The sequence below is a fragment of the Cyprinus carpio genome, chromosome B5 (genome assembly GCF_018340385.1).
Source record: "Cyprinus carpio isolate SPL01 chromosome B5, ASM1834038v1, whole genome shotgun sequence".
Taxonomy (NCBI): domain Eukaryota; kingdom Metazoa; phylum Chordata; class Actinopteri; order Cypriniformes; family Cyprinidae; genus Cyprinus; species Cyprinus carpio.
The window spans coordinates 34,997,962-35,025,314 of record NC_056601.1 but is presented as its reverse complement, the minus strand read 5'-3'; the positions used below and the strand labels follow the sequence as shown (position 1 = coordinate 35,025,314).

General features: G+C 34.6%; 1 protein-coding gene across 1 annotated transcript; it reads right to left on the bottom strand.

Annotated features, from left to right (window-relative positions):
* Positions 1-27,353, bottom strand: LOC122137396 (beta-glucuronidase-like). The gene is made up of 8 exons (XM_042723468.1): positions 27,202-27,353; positions 9,939-10,122; positions 8,234-8,419; positions 7,971-8,152; positions 6,563-6,708; positions 5,513-5,700; positions 4,439-4,582; positions 1-84 (listed from the first exon to the last, which is right to left on the bottom strand). The coding sequence occupies exons 1-8, from the start codon at positions 27,351-27,353 to the stop codon at positions 16-18; spliced, it is 1,251 nt and encodes a 416-aa protein (XP_042579402.1). The 3' UTR covers positions 1-15.

The window sequence follows — 27,353 nt, the reverse complement described above, 5'->3', positions numbered from 1 at the left end:
AGATGTGGTGGTTTTTTATCCCGCCGGACCAGCTCCTCCATGACGGTCAGGTGATGAGCCAGAGAAACATTCCCAAAACTGCGTCTGAGGACGACACACACACACACACATACACACACGATTATCTGGATCTAGATATGACAATAAAACTAACCGCCTCAGACCGCAAAACACCTTCAAGTAGCTTGAGATTACAAATGAAATCCGTGTGTAATAATAACATACCTGATAAATAATTCAGTTCTTAACTGAAGATTTAAATGCTAGATTTTACCAATAGTTTACATTAAATATTTTCGACATGACAGTCGCACATCTGACAGAGTCGACACGTATTAAGAGATTCTGACACATATTGAGAGGAAATGAAAGACACCAAAGTGTAGATGGATATCTCTGAACATACCTCAGTAAATAAATAAAATTGTATTTTTTAAGGTCTTGTAGCATGTTTTGTCCTATGAGTTTATGAATAATATTGTGAAAACATTATTATGGAAATAAAAATAAATTAAAGCTATATATAAACTATTTGAAATCTTTAACAAATATTAGAAATTAACAGAAGTATGTGCACTTTAAACAATTACTAAAAACAAAATGGAAATAAAAATAAATTTAAAATATAAATATAAAAAAAAGAAAACTTTAACTATTAAAAAAACTAACAAAAAAATAGAAATGAATTGAAGTATGTTTAAATTATATTACTAAAAATGACTACAACTAAAATGGAAAAAATACATTAACAATATATAAATATAACTATTAAAAATCAAACTAAACGAAAAATACGAAATCAACTGAACAAAATACTGAAAAAAATAATAAAATTACTCATAAAATATATATATTAAAGGTATATATTAATATAAAAAAATTAAAACAAACAAATTATTTGTTTAGGTTAAAACTGCAAAATTTGATAGCTAAAATAACTTCTAAATATTGATAAATACTATAATAGCATATAAATAATACTAAAACAACATTGGTCTCAAGAAACAGTGACCAGGTTTTAGAAAACAGCACTCTACAGAAACAGCACTGGTAAAGGTTTTAAATGATATTTTATTAACTGCTGACTCTGTCAAGTCTGCGGTGCTAGTGCCTAGGTGCAGTGTTTTAACACAGTTGACCATGCAGTTCTCATTTCACATTGCCGACACTGGAGTATAGTGCAGGCATTCGGGGAAATGCTCTTAAATGGTTTCAGTCTTATCTTTATAACAGAAGCTTTTCTGTTAATATTAGATTATTCACGACAGGAGCTGCTCCTCTTACTTGCGGCATCCCGCAAGGCTCTAGTCCTTGCTTGCTCCAATTTTATTTTCACTGTATAGGTGCTTCGTCTGGGGTCAATTTTTTACGAAACACAATATTTATTTTATTGTTTATGCGGACGATACGCATATTTATCTGCCCCTGGAATCTGATAAGAGGGGCATGGATACTCTTTGGCTTGTCTTGCTGACGTGAAGGCTTGGATGTCCGTAAATTTTTCTTGCCATCTAAATGAAAACAAAATGAGATTATAGGTTTTTGAATCCTCAGAAGCCTTTAGCTCCTCTTGTTTAGATTTTGGTCCACTGTCTCCATTTGTCAAACCATTAGTGAAGAGTTTGGGTGTGTTTTTTGATAACTCTCTCAAATTTGACAAACAAGTTAGTTCTTCGGTTAAAACCGCAGAGTCCTAGCCGAGGTAAAACCATTTCTTTCTTTTAAGGATTTGGAAAAAGTGATCCATGCCTCCATCCTCAACAAGATTAGACTACTGTAACCTCCCGTTTATATGGGCATTAATCAGCCCCTCTCTGGCCCGTCTTCCACGTCTTACAGGTGTTCGAAAACACAAAGAACATACTTACTAAAAAGGAGGACCAGTTTTAATTTCCTTGCATCTGGCTCCCAGTCTGTTTTAGAATTGATTTTAAAGTGCTGCTACTGGGTCTTTAAGTGTTTTTTGTTTGAATGGTCAAGCACCTGGGTATTTGTCTGATTTACTCTCCATTTACAATCCAGCTAGATCTCTGAGGTCACCTTGGTCAACAGTTGTTGTTTTTAATGGTGCTATATAAATAGAGTTGACACTGACATTGACCTGTCAAACAAATCTTGTCAGGCATGGATTCGTCTCCTACAGGATTGTAACCTTGACATCATTTCAGACAAGACATAATAATATTTCATAAAGGGATGAAACGGGACCTAGACACTGTTGTGGTTTCTGTGCCACACTTGGGTTAAAGCCCTCAATAAAGGCTCAGCTGCTCGTGTGTTTGTTGGGACGGCGTCTCACATGTCTTTGATTCCCACTCCACAGGACACTCGTCTATGAATGACGATTGCCGTGCCCGGCAGGCCATCTGCAGGATCTCCTCGTCGTAGGGGATAGTGACTGGTGCGGAACGTAGTTCAATCCCATCCACTTTCATCAGGTTAAAGTCTTTCACCACCAGAGGCCAGTCGAAAGCCTTTCCCTCGGGATCTGCGACCACAAACCGAGGGATTTCAGTGGGAAATCTGAAACCGAGTGTTTTACTTTTGCGTGAGGATTCAGTTTGTGTCTGTGAACAAACTCCGAGCAACATCACTATAACTAAGATCAGTCTATACTAAGAAGAATAACAGGGGAGGATGCTAGTTGTGTGAACGTAGCTAGCTATTTAAAATTGACACATCACAGTTAATAGCTGACTAACAGAAAAGTGAAAAGGGAAAATGCACATGGAGTTGTTCAACATATTTTTCCACCCCTCAATCGAACAGGTTCCTCTCTAAAAGCCAAGCGTTTTCAACATGTCTGGTCAGGCATTTACTCTGTAATCTTGTCGTTTCAAACCCGTATGACTTTCTTCTGTAGCAAAAAGAATTGTACAAGGTCGTAAGGGGGTCAGTGGAAATGCTGCTACACATGCACTTTTGTGGTGTTTGAACATAAATGTGGTGTTGGCAGTGTGTTACACAGCCACCCTATAATGATAAAAATCCACCAAGTTTTTTGCTTTTTTTTTATCCCCAAGTATAATGATCAGATGGGGGAAAGGCTCGTCACCCCAGGGGGGAAGAGGGAAGGGCGGGGCGGGGCGAGCAGAGCTCATAAACATTTAAAAGGGGACATGCACCGAAAAACGGGTCGAGCAGAGCTGTGAACAGAGCTGTTTTTGACTTTGATGAAACACTACCTTTGAGAAAATTTTAACCAAAGTATGCCCTTTATACTTTTCATTAAGACCCTAAAGAATGGAAAATGGCTAATCCCCTTCTACTGACTTAATGAACCTTAAAAGGTGACGATGGGCAAAAAAACATAAAACATAACCAAAACTAAAAGTAAAATTAAAATAAATAGAAGCTGGAAATGCTTAAAATAAAAGCTCAAATTATTAATAAATATAAAAGACAGAATTAGGAAAAAAAAGTAAGTTCTAAATTTACTAAAACTAAAAATAATATAAATTAAATTAAAATAAAAAAAGAATAAAAATGACAAAAGCACCTAACAAAATGACCAAAACTTATAATATATATAATCTAAACTTCTAATACATCATAGCAGCGCAAGCTCAAAATTATTATTATTAATAATAATATAATAATATAAAGCAAATCATGAGCATGGTGTCAAAGGTTTTTCTTTTTTTTTTGCCTTCTAATCAGAATTAGAATAAATTTAAATTAATAATTACCCTTGTCAACTAACAGAAATAAAATAAGTTTAAGTACTAAAATTACTGAAATTAAAATAAATTAATTCTAATCAGAATATATCTTGATTAATTGCATGCAAAATAAAATAGAAAGGTAGAAAGGAAACAGTTACTAAAACAGAAACTAAAATTAAAAGGAAAAGTGATAACATTAAATAAATGCTCAAAATATTAATAATAATAGCAATAATAATAAAAGAAATCCTTGTCCACGTTCATTAATTTTTTTGCATTGTAATTGTAATTAGAATAAATTAGAAATTTTGCCTTGGCAACTAACTAAAATAAGTTTAAGTACTAAAACTTAAATTAAAATTAATATGAATTACATAAACAAAAAATATAATATAAAAGAAAAGATTATGTGTGTATTCACACACAAGAGCCAACACATTTCTTGATCGAGATTTCAGAGCTCTGATTATTGATTTTCAGTGCATGACGTTTCAGTCTGCTCCGCAGGCAAAGCTATCAATGATTTCAGACGACTCTGAATATAACGCATGAGTCTTATGAACTACTTTATGAAACTTTATGATGTCTTTTTGTCATTTTTGGAGCTTGAAAGCATCCAAACCTCAATTACTTGGAAAAGAGCAGCTTAAACGTTAAACTTTTGCATTTTACAGAAGAAAGAAAGTCACAGAGGTTTGAACTGATGTGAGGGTGAGTAGTATCAGTCAGTCAGTGGTCAGTGTTTGGTTTTGCTGCCCTCTGGTGTCACTCACGTCTGCGTCCTCGTGTTTGTTGACCCCGTGGAAGTAAAACGGCTTGTTGTTGATGAGAAACTGTGTGCTGGTGACTTTAACGGTACGAATTCCCACAGGAAGAGTGTAAACGTCCGTCTGTCCGTCCTCTGCTGTCGCCTGAACCTACAAAACCATATCAGACAGGTTTTCAACAGCAATATTCATCTATATATACAGTATTTTAAAGTGAAAATTTTAATGCATGAAAAATGCCATGCAGAAACATCTGTTAATATTTTGGATTAATGCTGCAAATAAGCAATATACTGAATCTATAATAATTATTAAAAAAAAAATAGTCATTTGAAATAAACATTAACTTTTAACGTTTCATTTTCATTTTGTTCTCCTTAACATAACTAAAACTCAAAAAAATTACTAAAAATGATATAGACATTAACTATATAGACATATTAAGAAAAAACTAAATTTCATAAAAATGAATAAAACTATAACAAAATTGAAAATAAAACTAATTCAGTTTTTAAATAAAACCTATAATAGTTTCTCAGTGATATTAAAATAACACTGGTTTCACGGAAATTAATCTAATTTTCCTTTAGTTTCCAAGTGATTTATTTAATAGAATTTTAAAGTTTGAACCAGGGATAATATAGTTATTAAGTTATTAAATTTATAGTTGCTACATTTTTGTTATTTGAAATAAAATAAACATTAACTGAAATAAAATAAAATAAAATATCAACTTATTTTTTCAATGCAACATTTCTCATTTTCATTTAGGTTACCTTTATGTATTAAAATAACTGAAACATAAAAATAAATTAAAGCTATATAATAAATAAATATAATAAAAGCTATAAATAAAACTAATTCAAAAAACAAAACTACTAAAAAAAAACATTTTGAATTTTTTTTTAACTAATTCAAATTATTAATAAAAACTATAATAGTATCTTTGATAGTAACACTGGTTTGAACTGATTCACAAAAATGAATCTCTAAACTTGGTAACACTTTACAGTACGGGTTCATTTGTTGACAGTACAGAGCTACACTAGTTAAGCATTTACATGTCCTATGGACGCTGACCTCCATGGAGTAAAGGTAAGCTGGGTTTTCGTGCATCAGATACGGCCACCACAGGTTAACGTCTGTGACTTTGAGGACTCCTCTGGAGCCGTCGGCCGAAGCCACACACCTGCCGTCTTGAGCCGAGAGCGTGACTTTCACAGCGGCTTTAGAGCTGCCCAACACAGACACGTTAAAACTGACCAGCCCTAAAACACAGGATGAGTCGGACTGAATCAATCAACATTTATAAAGGTAGCATCTGTACACCTAAAGTAATCGTAGAAAATAATGTCCCTCCGACAAAGTAAAATAACTAGAACACAGTCAGAAGAAACAATGCAAAATATGAATGATTTAAATGCAATATGCTAAACATGCATTTCATAATAGAACAAGAAGTAGGTGGACTATTTTGACAACAGCCTTTCAATACAATAAAACACAATACAATACCACTTTACTGTTGTTAACCAAGTTAAAATTCCTCTTTGAAAAGCCAGCAATAAAAAAAGATGCTAAAAACAACACAGTACAACAACATAAATATGTAACATTTTTCTGATCTGAACATTTAGTACCTTTCTTAATAAACACAATATAGGATTTTTTATCCTAAGAAAAAACAACAAAGCCTAGACTGTAAAAAAAAAAGATTATTATTGGATTATTGGCGTATGTTTTATAAGAAAATACTGTTTCAGTCTTTCACAATTTCGCTTTGATTTAATGTGTTCGTTTAATTATTTGTGAAATTGACCAGCATTTTCAGAGTTAAAAATACCAATTTTGTGTACTAGGAAAGTTTATGCAGAGTTAAAAATACAAATTTAGTGTTCTAGGAAAGTTCATGAAATATAAATTATATATAAATTTTTTTTTGTTTTTTTTATGTTTATATTAACACACAGGTCAGTTCACTCAGCAACAAAATTCTGCACGAACTGTCTCATAAATGTTATTTCTGAATAATTCAGGGTTCTATGAAAATTGCAATCAAGTTACAATTTTCCAAGCCTGCTGTTTTGTTAAAAGTAAGGTGTATGAGTGACACATTTCGTGGGTGCTCACCGATGTTATCAGAGAACGCGGTCTCCACTGTGATGTCATCAATGTGCGCCTTCGGTGTGGTTGTAGAGCATGGACCGGTCGGGTGTATTCCAGCGTAGTTGAAGAAATCAAAGTTAGTGGTTCTGAACGAAGTAGCCACGGGGTATCTGAGAGGAAAAGAAGACAACGTCCCGGTCTCTGAGAGGAAAAGAAGATGGACAGGACAGGAGATCATGTGCCTTTTATTTATCTACTGGTCATAGCTTTAATACGATTATCCACTGACTGCGAGGGGAATCTGTGCAAATGATGAGGAGAAAAACGTGTTTTAAAAAATGATAATAATGATAATGATAATAATAAAATATATAGGTTTACATTAGTACACACAAAAAAAAAAAAATGGATTGAAATAAATACAGAAAAATTGGCTTAAAATAAGAAAATATATAAGTAAATAAAGAATACATCTAACAGTAGAGTGCTATAATCAGTAGCCCAAAGTGTAATAATCAAAATAAATATTTTCCAAATAATATTTAGACATATTTATAACAGGGGTTGTGTCAATACAGCACAGTAATCACTGTTAGTGCCTGCTTGGTGACAATATATTGATACGAGGATACAAAGTATCAATATTTTATTATTTAAATTGCAAATATGAAAATATTAATCTTTAGGTACTGAATAATTAAATAATTTGCATTCACATTTTTTGACTGTTTGTCATTCTATGGACAGATTTCATTTAGGGATGTTCTGCAAAATTTTTATAAATCATACGTCATTACTCAGCCTTATCTTAACATGTTTATAATTGCAATAATATCTCATTGTGATCATATTTAATCATTGGGCCTCCCACACTTAATTTATAAATATTTACAGTAAAAGTGTATTATTTATTTTTTTATAATCAAATAAAAAAATAAAAAAAATTGGGTTACACTTTCTTTTAAGGTGTCGCTGTTACGGTGTAATTATACATTCATTCAGTACTGAATAATAACTATATTTAATTACTATACAGTTAATGTTAGATTAGGGTTACTTGCATGTATTATGCATAATTTTACTGTTGTTATAATTGTAAGTACATGTAACGTGTAACAAGGAGACCTAAAATAAAGTGTTACCAAAATCTGAATAAATAATAATAATAAATGAATAAAATTAACAAAAAAAATATGTAAAAAAAATAAGGAATACACAGTACATATAGCGCATGCTAATGATTAAAAGTAAATAAATAATACACAGTAAAATAGCACAGTGCTATGAGTAAAAAATTAATTTAAATATTTTTTGAGTAATATTCAGACATTTATAATATGTGTTTTTTGATATTTGGGGGACTGTAGCATTTAAAGTATTGAAATGTTTAGTGATTTTAGGGCACTATGTGAACACACGGATGACGTCTGACCTGCTGCGATCGGTCATGTACTGGATGGTTCCCGGTGGAAGCGTCTCAAGAGTTAAAGTGTTGTTGACAGCGATGGTGATCCGACACTGATTCCCGCTCGTCTGCCGCAGCACGCCGCTGATGTCCGCCTCAAACGGGAGATGGCCGCCCACGTGCTCGGTCACCTTGACCCCGTTCACCCACTGAGAGACGGACACAGCACAGATCCTGAGACTGTGACTAATCATGAGTCAAAGACAACCATCTGCATCCCACAGACTTACAAGCACGGAGTAATAGTGAGCGCTTCCCACTCGGAGCACGATCCGCGTTCCTCGGTCCTGGATCCAGCGCGCCGGCACCCATACGTCCTTCTCATACCACACCCAGCCAATGAAATCCCGGATTTGGGCGTCTTGTGTGATGTCATTGTAGCTGGACGGCACCGGCATGTCAATAACAGGCCCGGTCTGGAATAAAAATCACACAATCACAAGAATAAACACCTAAGAACACACTTAAAATGCATGCTTTATATGCAATATTATGCAATTATATAAGTTGGCTGACTCTGACAATAGTCTCTAATTAAACTAGCACCGTTTCTGGGAATACACAACATTTTATTCTGATTACAGCATTTGGTACTCTTCTTAATAAAGAGGATGTTACATCTCAAGAAACCTTACAAAACACACATATTGCAGTGAGTTATGGTGCAAAAAGAGCAACTGACAAGGGAATTCTGCTTAAATAAATAATAATAAAAGGATTATGCTTAATAAGATGTTAGATTAAAATAACTAGGTAATTGTAATTGTAATTAAATTAAAATAGTAATATTAAATTGTCTTAATTAATGTCTTAATTTGGTATGTTATGGTAACAGTACAGAATTATAGTAAGTAGAAAACAAATGTAATGTACTACAGTAGTATTATTGGAGTGATGGGAGTCCATGGGAATTATTAGTAACAGTACAGAATTATAGTAAGTAGAAAACAAATGTAATGGATTAAAATTTTAATTAATTTAATTAACATAAAATGTAAAAATAATAATAATATGATACACAATCGTAACACCTCACTATATAGATATATATACTATTGGTATATATATATATATAATATATATATATATATATAATAGATATATATATATAAATCAAATGTAATCAAGGTAGCATTATGGAGTGCCTAGGGTTCGTGGAAAATATTAGAGAAAAACTGTAAAAAAAAAAATTATGGAGTATAGGATCTATACTATATATGTATATATATTATATATATATATACTCATATATATATATAATATATATATAATATATATATAACTACATAAAATTAAATAAATGAATAAATAACTTTACAGAATAATAAAATTTTTTGGAAACAAGAGAATTTAAGACAAACCAAAATATTTTTTAAATAATTTAATAAAAAAAACTGTTAAACAAGCAGTAAAATAATGATGATGGTTACGCATCGAAAACCCTAACAGTGCAGTACTATATAGTAAGTAGAAAACAAAAATTATAATGTAGCATTGTGGGAGTGCCTAGTGGTTCACAGAAAATATTAGAGAAAAATTATGCCAAAAAATAAAAACAAAAAAACAATCAACTTAAAAATAAATAATTTAACCACATATATTTATTATTATTTTTTAATGAATAAAATAATTATATTTTTTATTTGTTTTAAATTTAGTTTGGGGGTCCGTGGCTTCTATAAAAGACTGAAACATTCCTGCATCTTACAAACTAATGTTACTTCCACATACAGTCTGAGATTGTATTTAAAACTGAAAGTAGACAGAAAAACATTAGGATTTAAACAATTACAACTAAACAAAGTGAAAAATGTCTGTGAAGCTCTTTGGAACATCTCAAATTCGAAGTTTTGCACAGATATTTGCGCTGATTCGTATTACTTTGTAAACGCGTAACGCAAACACTCTGACTAGCGGCTTCAGATCTCACGTGACCTCCGCCAGAGGACTCTTGTACCACTGCTGCTCGAAGCCGGGGCTAAGCTGCGGAGATTCGTTCGGGAGGATGATATGCGCGGGAGGCTCACGTGTTTCTCTTGTCTTTAGGTTGTCTGTGTGGGGGGCTGCGTTCCGGGGACTGATGCGCGTGGAAGATCCACAGGGTGTGGAGAGCGGCACGCTGAAAAGAGGGGGTTAAGGCGGTCGTTCCGTTGCTCTTTAGGTTATGATTGGGTGCTCGACGCTCTGTTTGTTTACACTGAAGCACTTCCGCTGCGCGCGTGACGTCAACCGTTCGATCTTGTACATATATTTAATTGTAATATTGATCAATAATGTACGTTTTGGGCTTTACGTGCAGAAACATGGGTTCATTTAATTATTTTGGAGTTGTCACTCAGTCTGTTTTTGGTCAAATTAAGGCTCACGTTAATTGGCAAATGTTTTGAGATCATGTTTTGTCACATGTTTTATAGTAAGGAATATATATATATTTTAATTAATCTGCTACTTATATTAGCTAACTGTATTAAGTATAGATCATTCTAAATATAGGGGATTTTTTTCTTCTTTTTCTAAAAGCTAAAAAGTTCGGCAATATCTAAAACAATGTTATGCTTAAAAAAAGAAAGCTGTAAAATGTAAAGTAACTTTATTTTTATCATTTGATTTTATTTATTGATTTTAATATTATAATTAATTATATTTTTGTTGACCCATGTCTGTATTTGTAATTCTTTAAAATAAGTCCCTTCAAAATAAAATAAGTAAGTTAACAAAAAAATAAATAGTATAATAATGATGATGATTGTAAATAATATTATAAATTATTTTACCATGGCATTTTATTTACACTAGGAATATATGTTATATGTTTATGGAAACAGAAGGTCAAAAATAGTGTTTAGAAATCAAGTATGTTATATGTTTATGTATAATATTCAATAATAATATTTTAATACTATTAAAAATAAAATACATTTACATAGTATGTAATATAAAAGACGAAAGTGCAGGTATCCGTTTAAAACCACGAGGGGAAACAAACATATCACTCAAGATTCACTTCACTCTCAAACAGTTCACGACTGGCCAAAGCATCTATATGATATATTTGCATATGTGCACTAAAAAAAAACAAACAAACAAACAAAAAAAACAGTGCAAACAATAATTGCATTCACATTGGACCAAGAACACACAAATGCAGAGATGGGACTTAGTGTACCTTCGTTCAGAGGTCCAGCACATTCCCTGATACAGTATAAAAACTGTCTTACAGTACAGACAGATTGCGGATCATGTATCATGAGAATGTTTCTAACAGAGATGCAGTGTAACAGAACCATGAAGTGCAAACTTGAGGATGTTTTTAAGCAACTTGACAAGCTGTTCTTCAATCAGGATGTTAGTCCTGGATGTCTGATCTCCTGTAAGTGGACAATATATCTTTGTCAAAGTATGATTTATTTCAGATACATTCTGTTGAATTCCTTCTGTCTTCTGTTGCTTATAGAGCGCCCCCTATAGTACTATCAGAGGAACCTCACATCTTCTGAAATACTGAATAAACCATTAAAATGAGCCATCATGTCATGGACAAATCCAGCATTAATTTCCTGTCGTGTTTCCCAGCAGCACTCTGTAAAAACAGTCTGTGGTTCTCTGGAGTCCTTCTCATTATGACTGACTCAAGGGGTCCATTTCAAAACACATAGACAACACTAGTCCCTAATATTCTGTTGCTTCTTAAAACACACCACATTCAAGCTTTTTGTTTGTGGGTTGTTTATGGTATCAGAGTGCTTTGGCGTTAGGCTATGAGATGAGATTTTATGGACTGCATACCCCAGAAGCTTTTCTTGCATATTTTTTAATTAAGGTAACTGCACATTTCTATCGCATAATTCTGACTTGTATCTCACAGTTCAGATTTTCTTCTTTTCACAATTCAGATTTGTCAAGTTTAGGCTATATCTCTTAATTTTGATTTAAAAATAAATAAATAAAAGTTAACAGATTAAATGTTGCATTTACCTTTTATGTCAGAAACTATTTTAATTTGTCATGTAATACAGAATATATTTGTCATGTGCAGAACTTAGGACAGAAGACATCATTCAGAGTTTCTCCGCATAAACACTGTGTAATTAAAATAGCATTAGAGCACATTTTATTTGATAGCCAAAGGGTTGAAACAGGGTAGGGGGTACAACCAGGATTTAGGAGTATTCTCAGATCTTCACCCCCACTGCACTTCTGTCTGTTATTAAATCTACGTGAACCATCTAAGTGCTTGAAACACTTTCATTTTTGCCTTTCAGGCAGGCTTACTTTGTGACCCAGTTTTCTGTGTTTGGAAACTTGACTGAAGTTGTTTGTGACTTCTGTTGTGAAGTTCTGAACATCAAGCTTTAGCCTAAAAATAGTTAGGTCAGACAGCTTGATGTGAGTCTTTTTTTTATCATTCATATGAGACTATACATTCGATTTTAGTTTAATAATAGACTTACATTTTTACCATTCACATCAAAGAATTGGATTCTTATCTTTTATTTACATGCGAACATAAGTGTATTCATTTTGCAGATGGTTTTATCCAAACGTCAAAGAGTATTTTATTTTGATGAGAAATAAATTGCTGCGTATCACCCTCCAGACTTGACGTTAATTGCTATGAATTTGATTTATTTTCTCAGTTTCATGTTATTGGTTTGCAGAAGCTATTGACGTTTTTCCAGCAGCAGATATCAGTGTGTTGTTTTCAAGGTTTCATTTGCCCGTAAAAAAACCCAGAGGTGATGATTTACAAGCAGGTCTAAACGATCATTGATTTTTTTGGTTGACTTTTGAAACTTCCTGTCAGAGATTTTATTCACCTGTTATAAAACATGAAAACAGTTGAATTGGGCTCTTCATTGCTTTTGGTTATATTTTTGTAACCCATAAAGTTTTTTATTGTACTTCGGTCAGACCTTGTATTTGACTAGTTCATATGACAAATCGGTTCCATCATAAAGAGCAGATATTGCAATCATAAAAAATGGACTTTGAGTGTCTGTGTGCTTATATTAGTGATGTTCCACCAGCGAATTTTGCTGAGAATGTGTTGTCACCTCTAAGAACCATACAAAATGTAGAGTGAGCTTGTTCAAGTGTAGCATTTGCAATCTCTGCTCAGCCGTGGATGCTCAGCTGCAGTGAATGGGTGCCGTCAAACAGCTGATAAAACATCACAATATCCACAAGAAAAATCCACACCTTGAGAATGATGGATTTGTTCTCTCTACTTCTTTTGGTCTTCTCGCGATATTTACTGATAACTTGGGTGGTCTGTGGCTTATTGTGAATGTTTTTGATCAGCTGTTTTGGACCTCAGTCATTCTGACGGCCCCATTCACTGCAGAGACATCCACTTGTTTAGTTCAATTTTCCTGTTGAACAATCGTCCTGTCTTCTGTCTTGCATTTGGTTTTTGCTATGCTCAGATGCGATCTCTAAAGCGTTTCCTGGTTTTTTTTTTTTTTTTATTTGTAAAAGCGTCCCTGTTTTTGTTTTTTTTTTACATTGTGGTACATTTATGTTGTGTAAATCACAGTGTTTCTTATCATATCCTTCTCCTCCTTACATCTTCTATCGTGCCTGGTCATAATATAGAGACCCAGAAGAGAAATCCAGTTAACCTGTTCAGATTTCTATAGATCCCTTCAAGGATCTAACTATTGAAGAACCTTGTCCTCACGTCTATGTCATGTGTTCTGCGTCCTGCTGGAAAATTTCTGTCGTGTCCTGTTCTCTCAGACAAACACGCTTGCTTTCTTCTTTTGGACACGTTTTTATTATGACCTTAATCACTTGAAACGCTCCCTCAGACTACTCTGACTCTCCAACTCTCCTCAGATTTGATGATGCAGAAATGACAGTGTGGTGTGTGTGTGTGTGTGTGTGGGATTGACCGTAATGAGGGTTGGGTTGGGGTTGCTTGCGACAGTCGTATCTGTCCTCTGAGATGACAATAAAATCAGATATGAGGAGATGAAAGTGAAGATGTTTCTTGATCGCCTGAAACGTCGCTGTGAATCTATCGATCTCTCAACTCTCACTTGTGTCTGAGTCACAGAAGATTAAAACCTCAGCTCGTGTACCTTCCAACCACTCAATGCTGCATACTTTATTCATCTCACCCTAGCAGAATATATCAAAATAAAAGTGGGCTTTTTTATATGCGTGTGGCATAAAATATTTGCTCTGTTTAAACTTTTTTTTTTATAAAGTAATTAAATTTAAAATTACATTAAAAGCCTGGAAAACAAGGCAGAATGAATCAGTCTTAAAGTCTTTCTTACATAAATTGTGTGCAATCATTTACGTTACAAACATATTCATTCTTCTTGTTTTTGTGAATGAGATCTTTGATTTTGAGGTTGACGTGGTGGGGTCAGACAGGGGGCCACTTTGTGCTTTCAGGGGGCACCATTTTAAAATTAAATCGCAATCTTATCCAACATTGTAAGTATTCACCTAAATGTCATGTATCACTGCAATCTCTAACAATTTCAACTAAAATGATGTTTCATCATGTTTATTTATGTATTGTTAGTGTCAGGGACAATCGGTGCACGTCGTTTGATGTATTTGATATGATGGGGGGGGGGGGGGGGGGGGGGGGGGGGGGGGGGGGGGTGGGGCGTCTCTATGCTTGTCATGGGTGACACCCAGCACCACAATACCACTGTATAACTGCCTATAGGCTTATGTCCCTACTGAAAAAAACAAACAAACTAGATAAACATCACAGAAAATTGTAATGGTTTTCCAACAAAGTATACCATGTGCAAACAATACAACCATCAACTTTTAAACACATTAAAAAACCATTAAAAAAATGTTTTTTCTGTAGTGTGTTTTTGGACATATTTCATTATGGATTCATTGGTTTTTAACAAGCCACCAATAGAAGGCAAACCGATTACCAGTAGAGACCAACAGGTCCATTACAGTTTCCCATGAACCACGCTACAAGAAGATGATCAGGTGGGGGTGAAGTAGATGGAGGTGGCAAAAAGAAGAGATAAGCGGAAAGGGGAGAACCCGAATTAGGGGAGCCAAAGCGGGTAATAGGAGTCGGCCCGCCATTAGAACCCAAACCATCTACATCAGTGTCTAATGGTGTCTATTGTTTTTTTCATAGTTTTTTTTTTTTCTTTTTTCGAAAATTATTCCCAAAATATATCATGAAAATATCGGTCAATATGTGTAAGTAAATGCATTTTGCACCTTTATAGATTATGTTAGTTGATCATAATGGGCAGAGTAGCCTAACAGTGTAATCTAACTTTGCATAAAAATCCATCTTTTTACTTTAATGTACCAGATATGGGTAATCATACGCATAAAATATTTTTAATACGTACTGTACTTTGTATTTAATTTGTGAATTTAATAACAACTTGTAAGTTACCATCTCACCCCCTAGAACTGCCCCGGTCTTCTGGTTGTTGTTGTTGCTGAGTTCTAGGTGCTTTTTAATGGCCCAAGTCAAAAGAGTCCTGAAGCAAATATTATAATGCTCAGGGGATGTGAATGGTGGCCAGGGAGTTGCTTAGTGGCGTTCAAAGTTTTTAGAATGTTGGTTGCTAAGGTTTTTTGAATGGTTTTTTAAAATGTGTTGCCTATTTGATTGCGCTTATGAATTCTTAGTGATTCTTCTCCCTTATGTTCTAGAGTGTTATTGACTCAAAAAAGTGTGTTCTGGCTGGTTGCTAGGATGTCTGGCTAGGGTTTTGCTATGTGGTTGCTATATGGGCTTCTGGATTGTTTGCTAGGTGTTTTTTTATTTTTTAACCTGACAGCAAACTCAACATTGGTTTTCATTAACGAATGACCTTGTTCTGCACACTCGGTTCCGTCTCAGTCTGATGTGTCAGTAGTGACTGATGATCTGCTCAAGGAAAGGAAGTCGTTGGAGGTTTTTTTGGCATGTGTGTCCCATTAAGCCCCAGTGTCTCTGGCATCAGTGCCAGCATTGCCTGACGGCAATCATTCTCTGTCTTTACTCCCATCATCAGCACACTTGAGTCATGACCCGGCAAGCGCTGGCACTGAGACAATGTAGGATACAAGAAACGGGATCTGAAACATTTCTCATGCCCACATTTTTTACCTGTACAGTTACAAAAAAAGGCCCTGATCCCCATCCTGGGTGGAATAGCACAGGGAGAGCCACGCCAGCGGGACTCAGCTGTTTGGCAGATTGTGTGTGTAGGCGCAGTGTTGTGCTACAGAAGTGAAAACGCCTCTCTTAAGGCCAGGAGTGGCACCTGTGCAAGGCCAGAGCTGCGTGCCAACAGCCCTGCTGCCGTGGCTTTGTCCCTGGGAAATAATGGTGACGCTCTTAAAAGACCCCATGAAATCAAAATTGCAAGATATGTTACTTGAAATAAAATGAATCAAAATAAAATAAAATACTTAAAAATGTAAACTTATTTTATTTCAGCTAGTTTCCAAGGCAGCATTCCTCTTTTTCATTTAGTATCTTCATGTATTAAAAGGAACTTTAAATAGACAAAAATGCCCAAAAAACTTTCAATAGACAGTGTTTTATAAACACAAAAACACCCAACCAAATTACTAAAACCTTAAGCATTTTAAATGGAAAAAAAATAAAATAAAAGCAAATCAAACATATTTACAAAAACTATAATAGAATGATGCTAAAAATAATAATAGTACCGTCTCGAAATGCATTAGATATATCTAAATATATCTAAATATATATTCCTCCAGTCCATCCAGAACACTGAGAACATGTGTAGCAGATTGTTTCCACCACACACAGCTGACACAACACACATCACACACCACACACCACACACCACACACACCACACTCACACCACACACACACGCGCTGATGCACCTGAGATGAGTCCGCAGGACAGAGTTTATTTTGTCTCTTGGTGGATTTTGTGGCTCATTTCAGCTCCATCAGAGGCAGAACTAAGCAGCACATGAGGAGAACAGGATGACGGGATGACGAAATATGACCCCCATATGGAGAGAGCCGCCTGGTTTGAGCTGACAAGAGCTTTCCTCCTTGAACATCATCAATCATCGATTCATCATCTGTGCTGATGCTTCAGCTCTAGAGGAATGTCTGGATGATTGAAATATTCCATTATTTTTCATTATGTAGGCAGAAAGCGATTCTGTTTTCCTATCCCAAAACGTGAAGGTTGGTTCAGTGATGTGATTCCCCACAGCGATCTGTTTGAGCTTGCACCAATGACGAGGTTAAATCCAGGACCTGAAATCCATTTTAAAAAATAATGGATCTTTTCCTCTTTTAGAAACCCCTCTATAATCTTGCTACTTTAAGGAAATTGTTCAAACCCAAAAATGAAAATTTGCTGAAAATGTCATTACCTTCAGTCCATCCGAAATGTGTGTGAGTTTGTTTCTTCATCAGATTTGGAGAAATGTAGCACTGCATCACTTGCTCAGCAATTGCTCTTACTTGTGGATTATTGTGATGTTTTTATCAGCTGTTTGGACTCTCATTTCTGACGGCACCCATTCACTACAGAGCATCCATTACTGAGACACTGATGCAATGCTGCATTTCTTGAGATCTGTTCCCATGAAGAAACATATTTCAGTTTATTTCAGTTTTATTTCAGTTTCAAATTTTCATTTTAGGGTGAACTATTTTTTGTTAAAGAACTAAAACACCAAACCACTGATCTGAGGAGCTGGAGAAACTACAATAACAATGGAGAAACTAAAAATGAGTCTGTTGCTTAAACAGATATGCATGGTGCTAGCAACACCATACTCCTGGGTTTCATTCTCAGGGAATGAGTGAACTAGAAAAATGTATACTGCAGTACAAGTCACTTTGGGTAAAAGCAACTGCCAAATGCATGAAGGAAAACTCACACATGACATCTTTAATTGTATGTTTTATTATAAGTTAGTTAGGTAAAAAAGCAAATGGAGACTATTGCAGATGATTCTTCTTTTGAGAATAAGACCCAGTAATCTCACATCTCCGATAAAGTTTCAGTAGAGATTGCATCAGATTCCCCCTCTTATCCACATTCATTTTATAACTCTTGCTGTATTATGCATTTGGCAGATGCCTTGCATTGCAATGAAGGTGCAATATACATTTTCTTGCATTCAGACTAATTTCTCCTGAGGGATTTTAGTCGATGCTTTGATGATCCGTAACTGAGAACTCAATTAAATCTTCTCAGCTATGAAAGACCAGCCTCGGAGCATTATAATAAAAGTTTCCCTGCAGGGCAATGTAAGACTGTATCTATGCAGATTGTAGGATAAGTAACAAAATAAAGGGATGAACTTTACATGACATTGACTGCATGTCGTGCTCCACAAACTGCAAGCGCTGCATCTCATGCATGCCATCAGAGATGCATAAAAAGAGCGAGGAGCATCGTCTCAATCTCATTAACTCCCTATCAGGGTGTGTGTGTGTGTGTGTGTGTGTGTGTGTGTGTGTGGGCGGCTTATGCAAATGCAGCTCTGTTGATGGAAAGCAGAACTAATTGAGTGAAACTGAAGCATGCACGGTGAACGCCTGCTTTGTGCAGCATTTTTCAGCCTCTTCACACTTTCTTCTTCCCTTTGAACAGATGATTGGAAGCAGAGCAGAGGATTATGGGATTATGGTGTTCGCAAAACAGTGTTTTTTTTTTTGTTTGTTTTTTTGTACTTTAAGATTTAACATCTGATTATTTTATTATGGATTTTTTTCCCGCAGTGGGTTTTAAGGTTTATATTTTATATTAACATTAATATTTAACATTTACTTATTTTATTGTTAATAATTTTTTTCCCTTTTGGATTTAATATTTTAGTTTAAATCTGACAATATAATTTCATATATCTTGTTCATCCATTAAAGTTGGTACCACCGGGGGGGTGTTTATATGGTTTTTTTTGATCAGGGGGGGTGCGGTTAAGATTTTACTGATAGTTAAAATTTTATTATTTGAATATTTAAGTGGATATAATTTACATAGCAAGCCTATTTAGCGGTGGTGTCATTTTGTTAACTCACGTCGTTGTGGATGGGTGGGGTCAGTAGGTGGACAATGGGTGTGGAGTAAAAAAGTTTAGCATTTAACAATACTATTACCCATTTGGTTAATAGTTGTCTAGTAGTTTAGGTTTTCCTCGTTTTTTCCTGATTTTAAAAAAAAAAAAAAAAAAAAAAAAAAAACAAAAAAAAAAAAAAAAAAAAAAAAATTAACTTTTAGTTTATGTTATTAGTTTTTTTAAGGTTCATTTTAAATTTACATTTTATATTTAAGAGTGTGTTATTTTATTTATGTGACATATTTAGAAATAACACAGGAAATTTGATGGCATGAGTATGGTTTGCATTATTTTCTTTGAATGCATATTTAGAATAAAGTTGCCATTCTAGTGACCTTTTTCCAGCATGCTTTTGTTTACAATCAAAGAAAGACAGAATGAAGGACAAAAGAAGATAAAAGCAGAAAGATGCTGTTGTGTCATTTTAGAGATGTGTGAGGACAGGAGAGACTCTGGCAATCCCTCACATCCTTCCTCCTCCTCTGTGCAGAAATGTGACTGATGAATAATTAATTCCACTGCAGCATGAATAATGAATGAGCCTGTGTGATTAAAGAGAGGTATGCTAATTAAAAGAGAGAGCATGAGTGTGTGTGCTATAAAATCATCAGCCAACACATTCAACAATGTTACTGTCATTAACGCAAGAACTCAAGAACATCCCTGCTTCTCTCTCTCTCAAAAAAAAAAAGAGCTTGCAGAAAACAAGTAGCCTATCAAGGTCCCCAAAAACCTTCGTCAAACACATTTTGACACTCTTGACTGCAATAATGGCCACGTCTGCAGGATCAGAAACCCTCTTTGAGTGCTGAATGAGGAAAATGCTTTTCTTCTTTGTTTAGATACTGTTACAAACAGTTCTAAAAGACACAAGTTTTTTTCTATTTCTTATTTTTTATTTAATAACAGCATAAGTGTTTTTTCATCATGCTGTTTATATGCAGTTGCCACCACGGCTGTGGTGTTTAGTTTCTATTTTACCATTTGAATGTCCTTGAAACATCTAAAACGTACAACATTATTACGCTAATTCACAGAATACAAAACCTGTTATATTTACAAACCTTTTATATCATAAAGATACTTGTTTAGATGCACTCTTATCATGTTATCAATTCAATAAAAAAAGCTCCTTGAAGTTTTAAGTAAACGTAAAAATTATTACATATTTAGAGCTAAAAAACCTAAAATATTTATTGAATCTATTATGTCAAAGATATTTGTATAGATGCTCTTATTTCATTTTATTGATAATAAAAAACGTGATAATTTTTTGAATTTTGTAAACAAGCGTGAGAAATTTTATGTTTATGGTCGTTGAAGATCACTGAATAAAGGCTTGAATTTGAGTCTGTTCCTCACACTTGGATGGATTCTGAAAATTTGTATTTCAGCTCACATTTAAAATTTATTACTTTCAGACTTTTTGGTGTATTTTATGGTTTTATTGTCAGTAACAGCATGCCTTTGGGTGTCCCACAGCAAACAAAAGTAAATATTCAATCACAAGCACATGGTTAAGCAACTGCAGAAATGTTATTCATTTTAAGGTTTTATAGTGTAGTCCTGTTTTTTTTTTTTAACATTATGTAATCCTTTGAAACAGTTTGGGCATCAGAACTCTCACCACAACAGAATCAAAATGTTATATTACACGATACATTTTCCATAAGTTTATGAGTATACTGCTTTTAATAATATGCGACTCGTAAACAATGACAGCTGAATACAATACAATAAAAATTGTTATGGCCACGATTTTCAGTATTCACAGGACTCGTTTTGTAAGTCTGTAAAGTTGTTCACACATAAATTATTCATTTAGATGCTGTCAATACAATCAGGTATTGTATGTTTAGATGATGTGAATCAGCTAATCGCATCTCAAATGTATGTGTGGTAGAGCCACATTTTACGTAAAAATACATCAGAGTATTGCTAAGATTCACACTTAATTGTGCATCTACACAATTATTTCTTACTTGTTTTCCAGTACAGATATCATTTGCAATTCATAACTCAAGATAACATGCCAGTGGGGTCTGAAAAATAATCTGTTTTTTCCTTTGAATTTTGTTTTTTATTATTGATGATTTATTTATTTGAGATGCAACATGCCAGTGAGGTTTTTAAATTTGAATTTTAACTTTTTTTTTATTTTTAGATTGAACATGTATATTTTTAATGCATTTAGCTTCTTTAGTAAATGTATTTGATTTAAGAATGTTTAGATATTTGCACTAGGAAACAGGTCAAAAATACTAAGTAAGAAAATCATTTGTATGCAGTGTGTGGGATTTATGCTCCCGCAGGTGAAAATTATGCATTTAGTAAAATAACAAGAACACATGATTGGAGGAATCATTGATGTTTCTCATGTGTGCATTTGTGGGAGCGAGGGTTTTGTTGTACATGTGTGGGAAGACAAAGCATATGAATGTGTGTGTGTGTGTAGGTTGTAAATAATGTATTTGTGTGAGGATGGGTTTCCTCACGACCGCAAGAGGAAGATAAAAGAGCATCTGCTGTGTGAGTCAATAAATCTACGTCAAGTGTTTCATATCTTTGTATGAATGTGGGTTATTGTTAAAGTTTTTGTTTACAGTTATAGTTTACTTAGCTTATTGGTTTTTAAACAGAAACAATAGTCTTGTTATAAATGTGTGTGTGTGTGTGTTTTTTTTTTGTGTTTTTGTGTGTTTTATGTGTGTTGTGTGTTAAGTTGTGTGTATATGTGTGTGTGTGTGTGTGTGTGTGTGTGTTTCACAAGTGTTATGTAAGGTGTGTGTCTAAACACAATTATGCACCATTTGAGAAGACATTTAGAGAACCAGGCATGTGAGATTTGACTTGTGTGCTTGTGTACCTACTTTAACATATTTTAGAGACAAATTTGCACCCAGACGTGAGCTAAAACTGAAATAAAATAAAAAACTTGGGTACATCCCTGTTTGCAAAAATTATCTACAGAATTAAGAAAATAAAGGTAACACTTAAAGCCTTTATGTATGATACGTTATATGCAATGGATTATATAAATAATTGTAACCAAAATTAAAAAGCATTATAATATTTGAAGGTTTGTTTGTTTGTATATTTTTTAAAGGTGTGTGTGTGTATGAGTGAGTGTGTGTGTGTGTGTGTGTGTGTGTGTGTGTGTGTGTGTGTGTCTGTTTGTGTGTGTGTGTGTGTGTGTGTGTTTGTGTGTGTTTGGTGTGTGTGTGTGTGTGTGTGTGTGTGTGTGTGTGTGTGTGTGTGTGTGTGTGTGCATGTGTGTTTGTGTGTGTGTGTGTGTGTGTGTGTGTGTGTGTGTGTGTGAGCGTGAGAGTGTATGTGTGCGCGAGTGTGTGTGAGTGAGTGTGTGTGTGTGTGTGTGTGTGTGTGTGTGCGTGCGTGTGTGGTGTGTGTGGGTGGTGTGTGTGTGTGTGAGTGTGTGTGTGTGTGTGTGTGAGTAGAGAGAGATGGGAGAGTGTGTGTGTGTGTGTGTGTGTGTTGTGTGTGTGTGTGTGTGTGTGTTGTTGTGCGCTGCGTGAGAGTGTGTGTGTGTGTGTGTGTGTTTGTGTGGTGTGTGTGTGTGTGTGTGTGTGTGTTGTGTGTGTGTGTGTAGGACTATGTGTGTGTGTGTGAGTGTGAGTCTCTCATGTATTTTCATCACAGCTCTGCCCCATGAGACACGTATGAGGAATGATACCTGCTTCATTATTAATATTTATTTTTTTATTGAACACTTGCTCTCAAGTCTTTCCTAGTGAAAGGCTCTTCATTTTATCATTGAACACTTTTTGTTTTATACTAAGTTAAGTTAATTAACCCTGTAAAGCCTGACATATGAAATATGTTCCTGCATTTGAGAAATGAGTGATATATAAATGTATTTTTTGAAATGGAACAGTTTATTGAATCTTTAGACAAGTTTGCATGTGTTTTATTGAGTATCATATTTGATCCATCAGGCTTTTATGGCTCATATAATCTGATATAGTGAGAATATGGAGGAAAAACAGCTTAATTTTATTCAGAGACTCAAACTGAGTAAAATGTGCAATTTGATGAAATATCTTCATAAATATAAATCAATGAGATCTTTATAACACAGCACAGGCTAGTATACGGTGGCATAAATGATTAAAGGAAAACAACAGTCAACGCCAAAGTAACGAAAAAAGACACGGTCTATGTCAGTCTCAAATTATATATCGTGTTTGGGGTGTACGTGGAGTTTTCGGGTATAGTGTGTGTAAGATTAATTTGAATGATCCAAACTATATTGCAATGATTGAGAGATACTCCTCAGAAATTAGATGCGTTCTGGAGCTTGTGAAGATCATTCCTCCGCTGAGGCACAGTGAAAGACAGCTTCTGGAAACAAATCTCCTCAAAGATCCATGAATGATCAGATTTGAGCTCTAAAACAGATTGAGGGTGAATCAAGTACAGCTGAGCGGCTTCAGTCCATAAGTTGTTGTCATCTGGAATTTACTGGCTTCAGTTCTGTATGTGTTAATATTTAAATGTTGATAGGTGTTGTTATGAATTGAGTTTGAGGTTTGACATTTGTAAGTTTTGTAAGATTTTGATTTGAAGCTGCTTCAGTCCAGTTTGGAGTAGATTTGTGGTGTGTGACAGGTTGTAACAGGCATAAGGGTTTCTGTCATGTTAGAAATTTTGCAGTTTCAAAAAATGGAATACAGGTGAGGATTTGGTTATTGGGTTTTATATAGAAAATGTCACTAGAACATGAAGGTGTCGGATGGTGAGTGCATGTGCAGTGCCAATGAGGTACATGGTAAAAAGAGGTCTTGTAAAATCCTTGAAATTACCAAAGGTAATGCCAACAATTCAGTATTGCTTCTAAAGTAAATGTATGTTATTTTCAGTGTTTGTTTTTTTTTTGAATTTATGTGTGTTTTTACGAATCTGGTTCTTTTAAGTATTAAAGTTTTTTTAAGTATTGAAGTTTTTAAACCACAAATGTCGGAACACAACTTGTAGGGTTATTTTTGCCTTTGATTTTATGCAAGTTTAAAGCATGTAAAACATGCTTAGGAAAATCGGTATTTTAAAAAAAATTCAAGTAAGTTTTAATATTCTTATTGTGCATAACTAATATCTAATTAGTTTTAGCTTTTCCAAAACTTGTTTCACCTCAGAATTAATCATCTTTTTGTCTTCTTTAATTAAAATAAGACCAGAACTGAAGCCTGATTTATTACAGTTGGAAAATGTTTATTTCAAGTCCTTTGCTCAGAAAGTGGTGAAACAGGTATAAATGGTCATAAACTGTTCCCCTACAAAATACAATACTGATAGATAAATTATAAGTAAAAAAAATGTATTCAAAGCTAAAAATATACAGTAGTACATTCATTTAAAAACTATTTACCTCCATGTAAGCGGCCAGCAAGCAGAAGGTTAGACTGGAAAACAAGGCACAAACTAATCTAGAACTGATGTCATTGTGTAGGTGTTAGGTTTTATGTCAGTGTCTTGTTTGTTGGTCATGGTTTCAGTGTGGATTGTTTTGTGAATCAGTCACAATGTGATGCAGCTTTCCTTAGAAACTCTCACTAAATGATGAGGGACTGTGTTGGACCCAAAACATATTCATTCCTCTTGGCTCTAGTTTACAGTAATGAGGCTCATTCTCTTAAAGTAGACAGATCCGTGTTTCCGGCGGTTTTCAATGGTCTTTGATCTCAAAGGCGCGGATCATTGAATCTCTTCGTTTCGTAAAGAACAGTTGTGTTAGCTGGCACAAATAACCCAGCATTGATGTTCCCAGAGCTTTAATAACGAGCTATGGATCTCTTACGCTCTCAGCTCCAAAACCTCAACAATGGAACATTAATATGCACTGAGATTATGAAATCTAATAATTCAGGATTTGTGACCTGTGTAGCCCAACTTCCTACTTCCTCTTCCTGTTGTGAGCTGGCGGGAGAAACGCGGTTCGTGAAAGTGACCGATAGATGTGTGGGGTTATCATCCGAGGATCAGAGTGGGCATTCTGGGAGCTTTTCCACTGAGAAGAACTTCATGGTTATCGTTACATTTTCTATTATATGCTGTGTTTTAATCATAAAAATGGTTTGTGTGGTGGTGGTTATTGTGGTGTGGTTGTGGTTTTGTGCTTGTGTTTTGTTTGTTGAGGTTTGAAATGGTTTGTGTTGTTGTGTTAGGTTGTTATATGACTGAAAGGATTTGGGGTTTTGGTGGTTCTGGAGTTTTATTGTTTAAAGGGGGTGCGGTTTTAGCAATTTAATGTGGGTTTAAATTGTGGTTGTATGATGGTTTAAGATTTAGTGTGTGCTTGGGTGTATTGTGTTCAGTTGCTTCTTATGTTTCTTATGTTTACAAGATGTTTTAGGTGTATGTTTTGTTATTAAGTTGTTCTGAGGGTTATTATTTGTCATTTTAAAGTGGTATTTTTACAGTGCTGTTTTAAGGTTGCCACTTTATGCCTAAAATGGGTAGTTTGATTGCACTTTTTAACTTTAGTTAGTGTGATAAATGTTGTAAACAATATTCTGGCAAAGTTAACTAATTCTGAAAGGTCAATGCACAACGGAGATCTCATCTATTAAAAATGATGTCAGTTTACTGCCCTACAGTTACGTCTCGAGACTACAAAAATATGTACAACGGCAATAATGTAATTCTGCTGCATTACACCTTAACGTGATATAAAACTGTATATTGAAAGCTATCATAAGCAGTAGACAGCAGTAATAAGTACTATGAGGCCAACAACAAACAAAATCATAGCAATAAAGGGATCCTCCACCCCAAAATTAAAATTTTGTCTATTAATCACTTATACCACACATGTGTCGTTCCAAACCCGTAAAAGCTCTGTTCGTCTTTGAAACACAATTTAAGGTATTTTGGATGAGAAAGCCGAGGACGGAGGGAGGCTTGTGACTGTCCCATAGACTGCCAAATAAATAACAGTGTCAAGGTCCAGGAAAAGTCGTCATCAGAATACTCCATTAATGTAAACACAACACAGCACAACAGAAACATAGACACACCTGACAAAACTTAACGCATCCTGTTTATATTATATAATAACTCTATAATATTACTTCTAGTATATTTAATTGTCCTGTTGATTCTAATTATTTTCTTTTTACTTATTTTATTGAGAATTGTGAAATAATAGGCATCAACAGTCCAGCTTTAAAACTTTAGTGTTGTTCCACATACAAGAACAAATTTGTTGAGAAAATAAGCATTTTCATTTCTTTTCTTTCTTTCTTTTTTGTGATAATTTTTTTTATCAGTCTTTTACATAAACAAATAACATCATAACATCCATTCAGTATAAAACAAAAAACAACAACAACAGACATATATTCAATTTACATATTCCAGTGAGAGAAAAAGGGAGGGAGAAAAAAATATATTTTATATATATTTTATTTATATAATACAGTATTTTAGAAAAAACACTCATTAACTCGTGCTGATATTCACAGGCCACTATTTTAAGAAGACTATGAGTCCAATACGTTTTCCCACACATGTGTGGTGTAAACCAGTTCTGTATTATTGTCTTTTTTTGCAGCTGTAAAACCAGCAAACAACATTCTTTTTTTTGTATTGAGCTTATACAGAAGCCAGAATAATCATTAAGAAGACATACTTGGCTTAACCATGTAATTAATTTGTGGTAAAGGGGATAAAACAAAGTTTACATGTGTCCACAGATTATGGACAATAGGACACTCCCAAAACATATGAAAAAATTCAAGTCAAGTCAAGTAACCTTTATTTATATAGCACTTTTAAAAATACAGATTGTGTCAAAGGCAAACTTTTACAGCATTACTATTAGAAAATAGTGTGTCAATCATGCAAAATGCAATAGTAAACACTAAATTTTTCAGTTAAAGGCAGTTCATCATGAATTCATTAATGTCATCGTCCAGCTCAATTCGTTTAAATAGTATCTGTGCAATCAAGTCAACGATATTGCTGGAAATGAAGTGTCCCCAACTAAGCAAGCCAGAGGCGACAGCGGAACCAAAACTCAGAATTAAGAGAAAAAACTGGGAGAAACCAGGCTCAGTCGGGGGGCCAGTTCTCCTCTGGCCAGATGAAACCAGCAGTTCAATTCCTGGCTGCAGCAAAGTCACATTGTGCAGAGGACTGAACTGGTTCCTTTGGTCTTGTCCCGGTGGCCGTCTGAAACAAGGACCTTACAGGGAATCTGGGGCCTCATCGAGTTGTCCTGGTCTCTGCTGACATTCAGGGCTGTAGATGTCCTCTTAGGTGCTGATTCCACCAT

What these genes read in the sequence shown, in the direction of transcription:
- LOC122137396 (XM_042723468.1), bottom strand. Translation starts at nt 27,353, where the DNA reads ATGGTGGAATCAGCACCTAAGAGGACATCTACAGCCCTGAATGTCAGC. An exon ending in TACATGACCGATCGCAGCAG is followed by an intron (nt 6,709 to 7,970) that starts GTCAGACGTCAT and finishes TTTTCCTCTCAG; the next exon opens with ATACCCCGTGGCTACTTCGT. An exon ending in CTTACCTTTACTCCATGGAG is followed by an intron (nt 4,583 to 5,512) that starts GTCAGCGTCCAT and finishes ATGGTTTTGTAG; the next exon opens with GTTCAGGCGACAGCAGAGGA.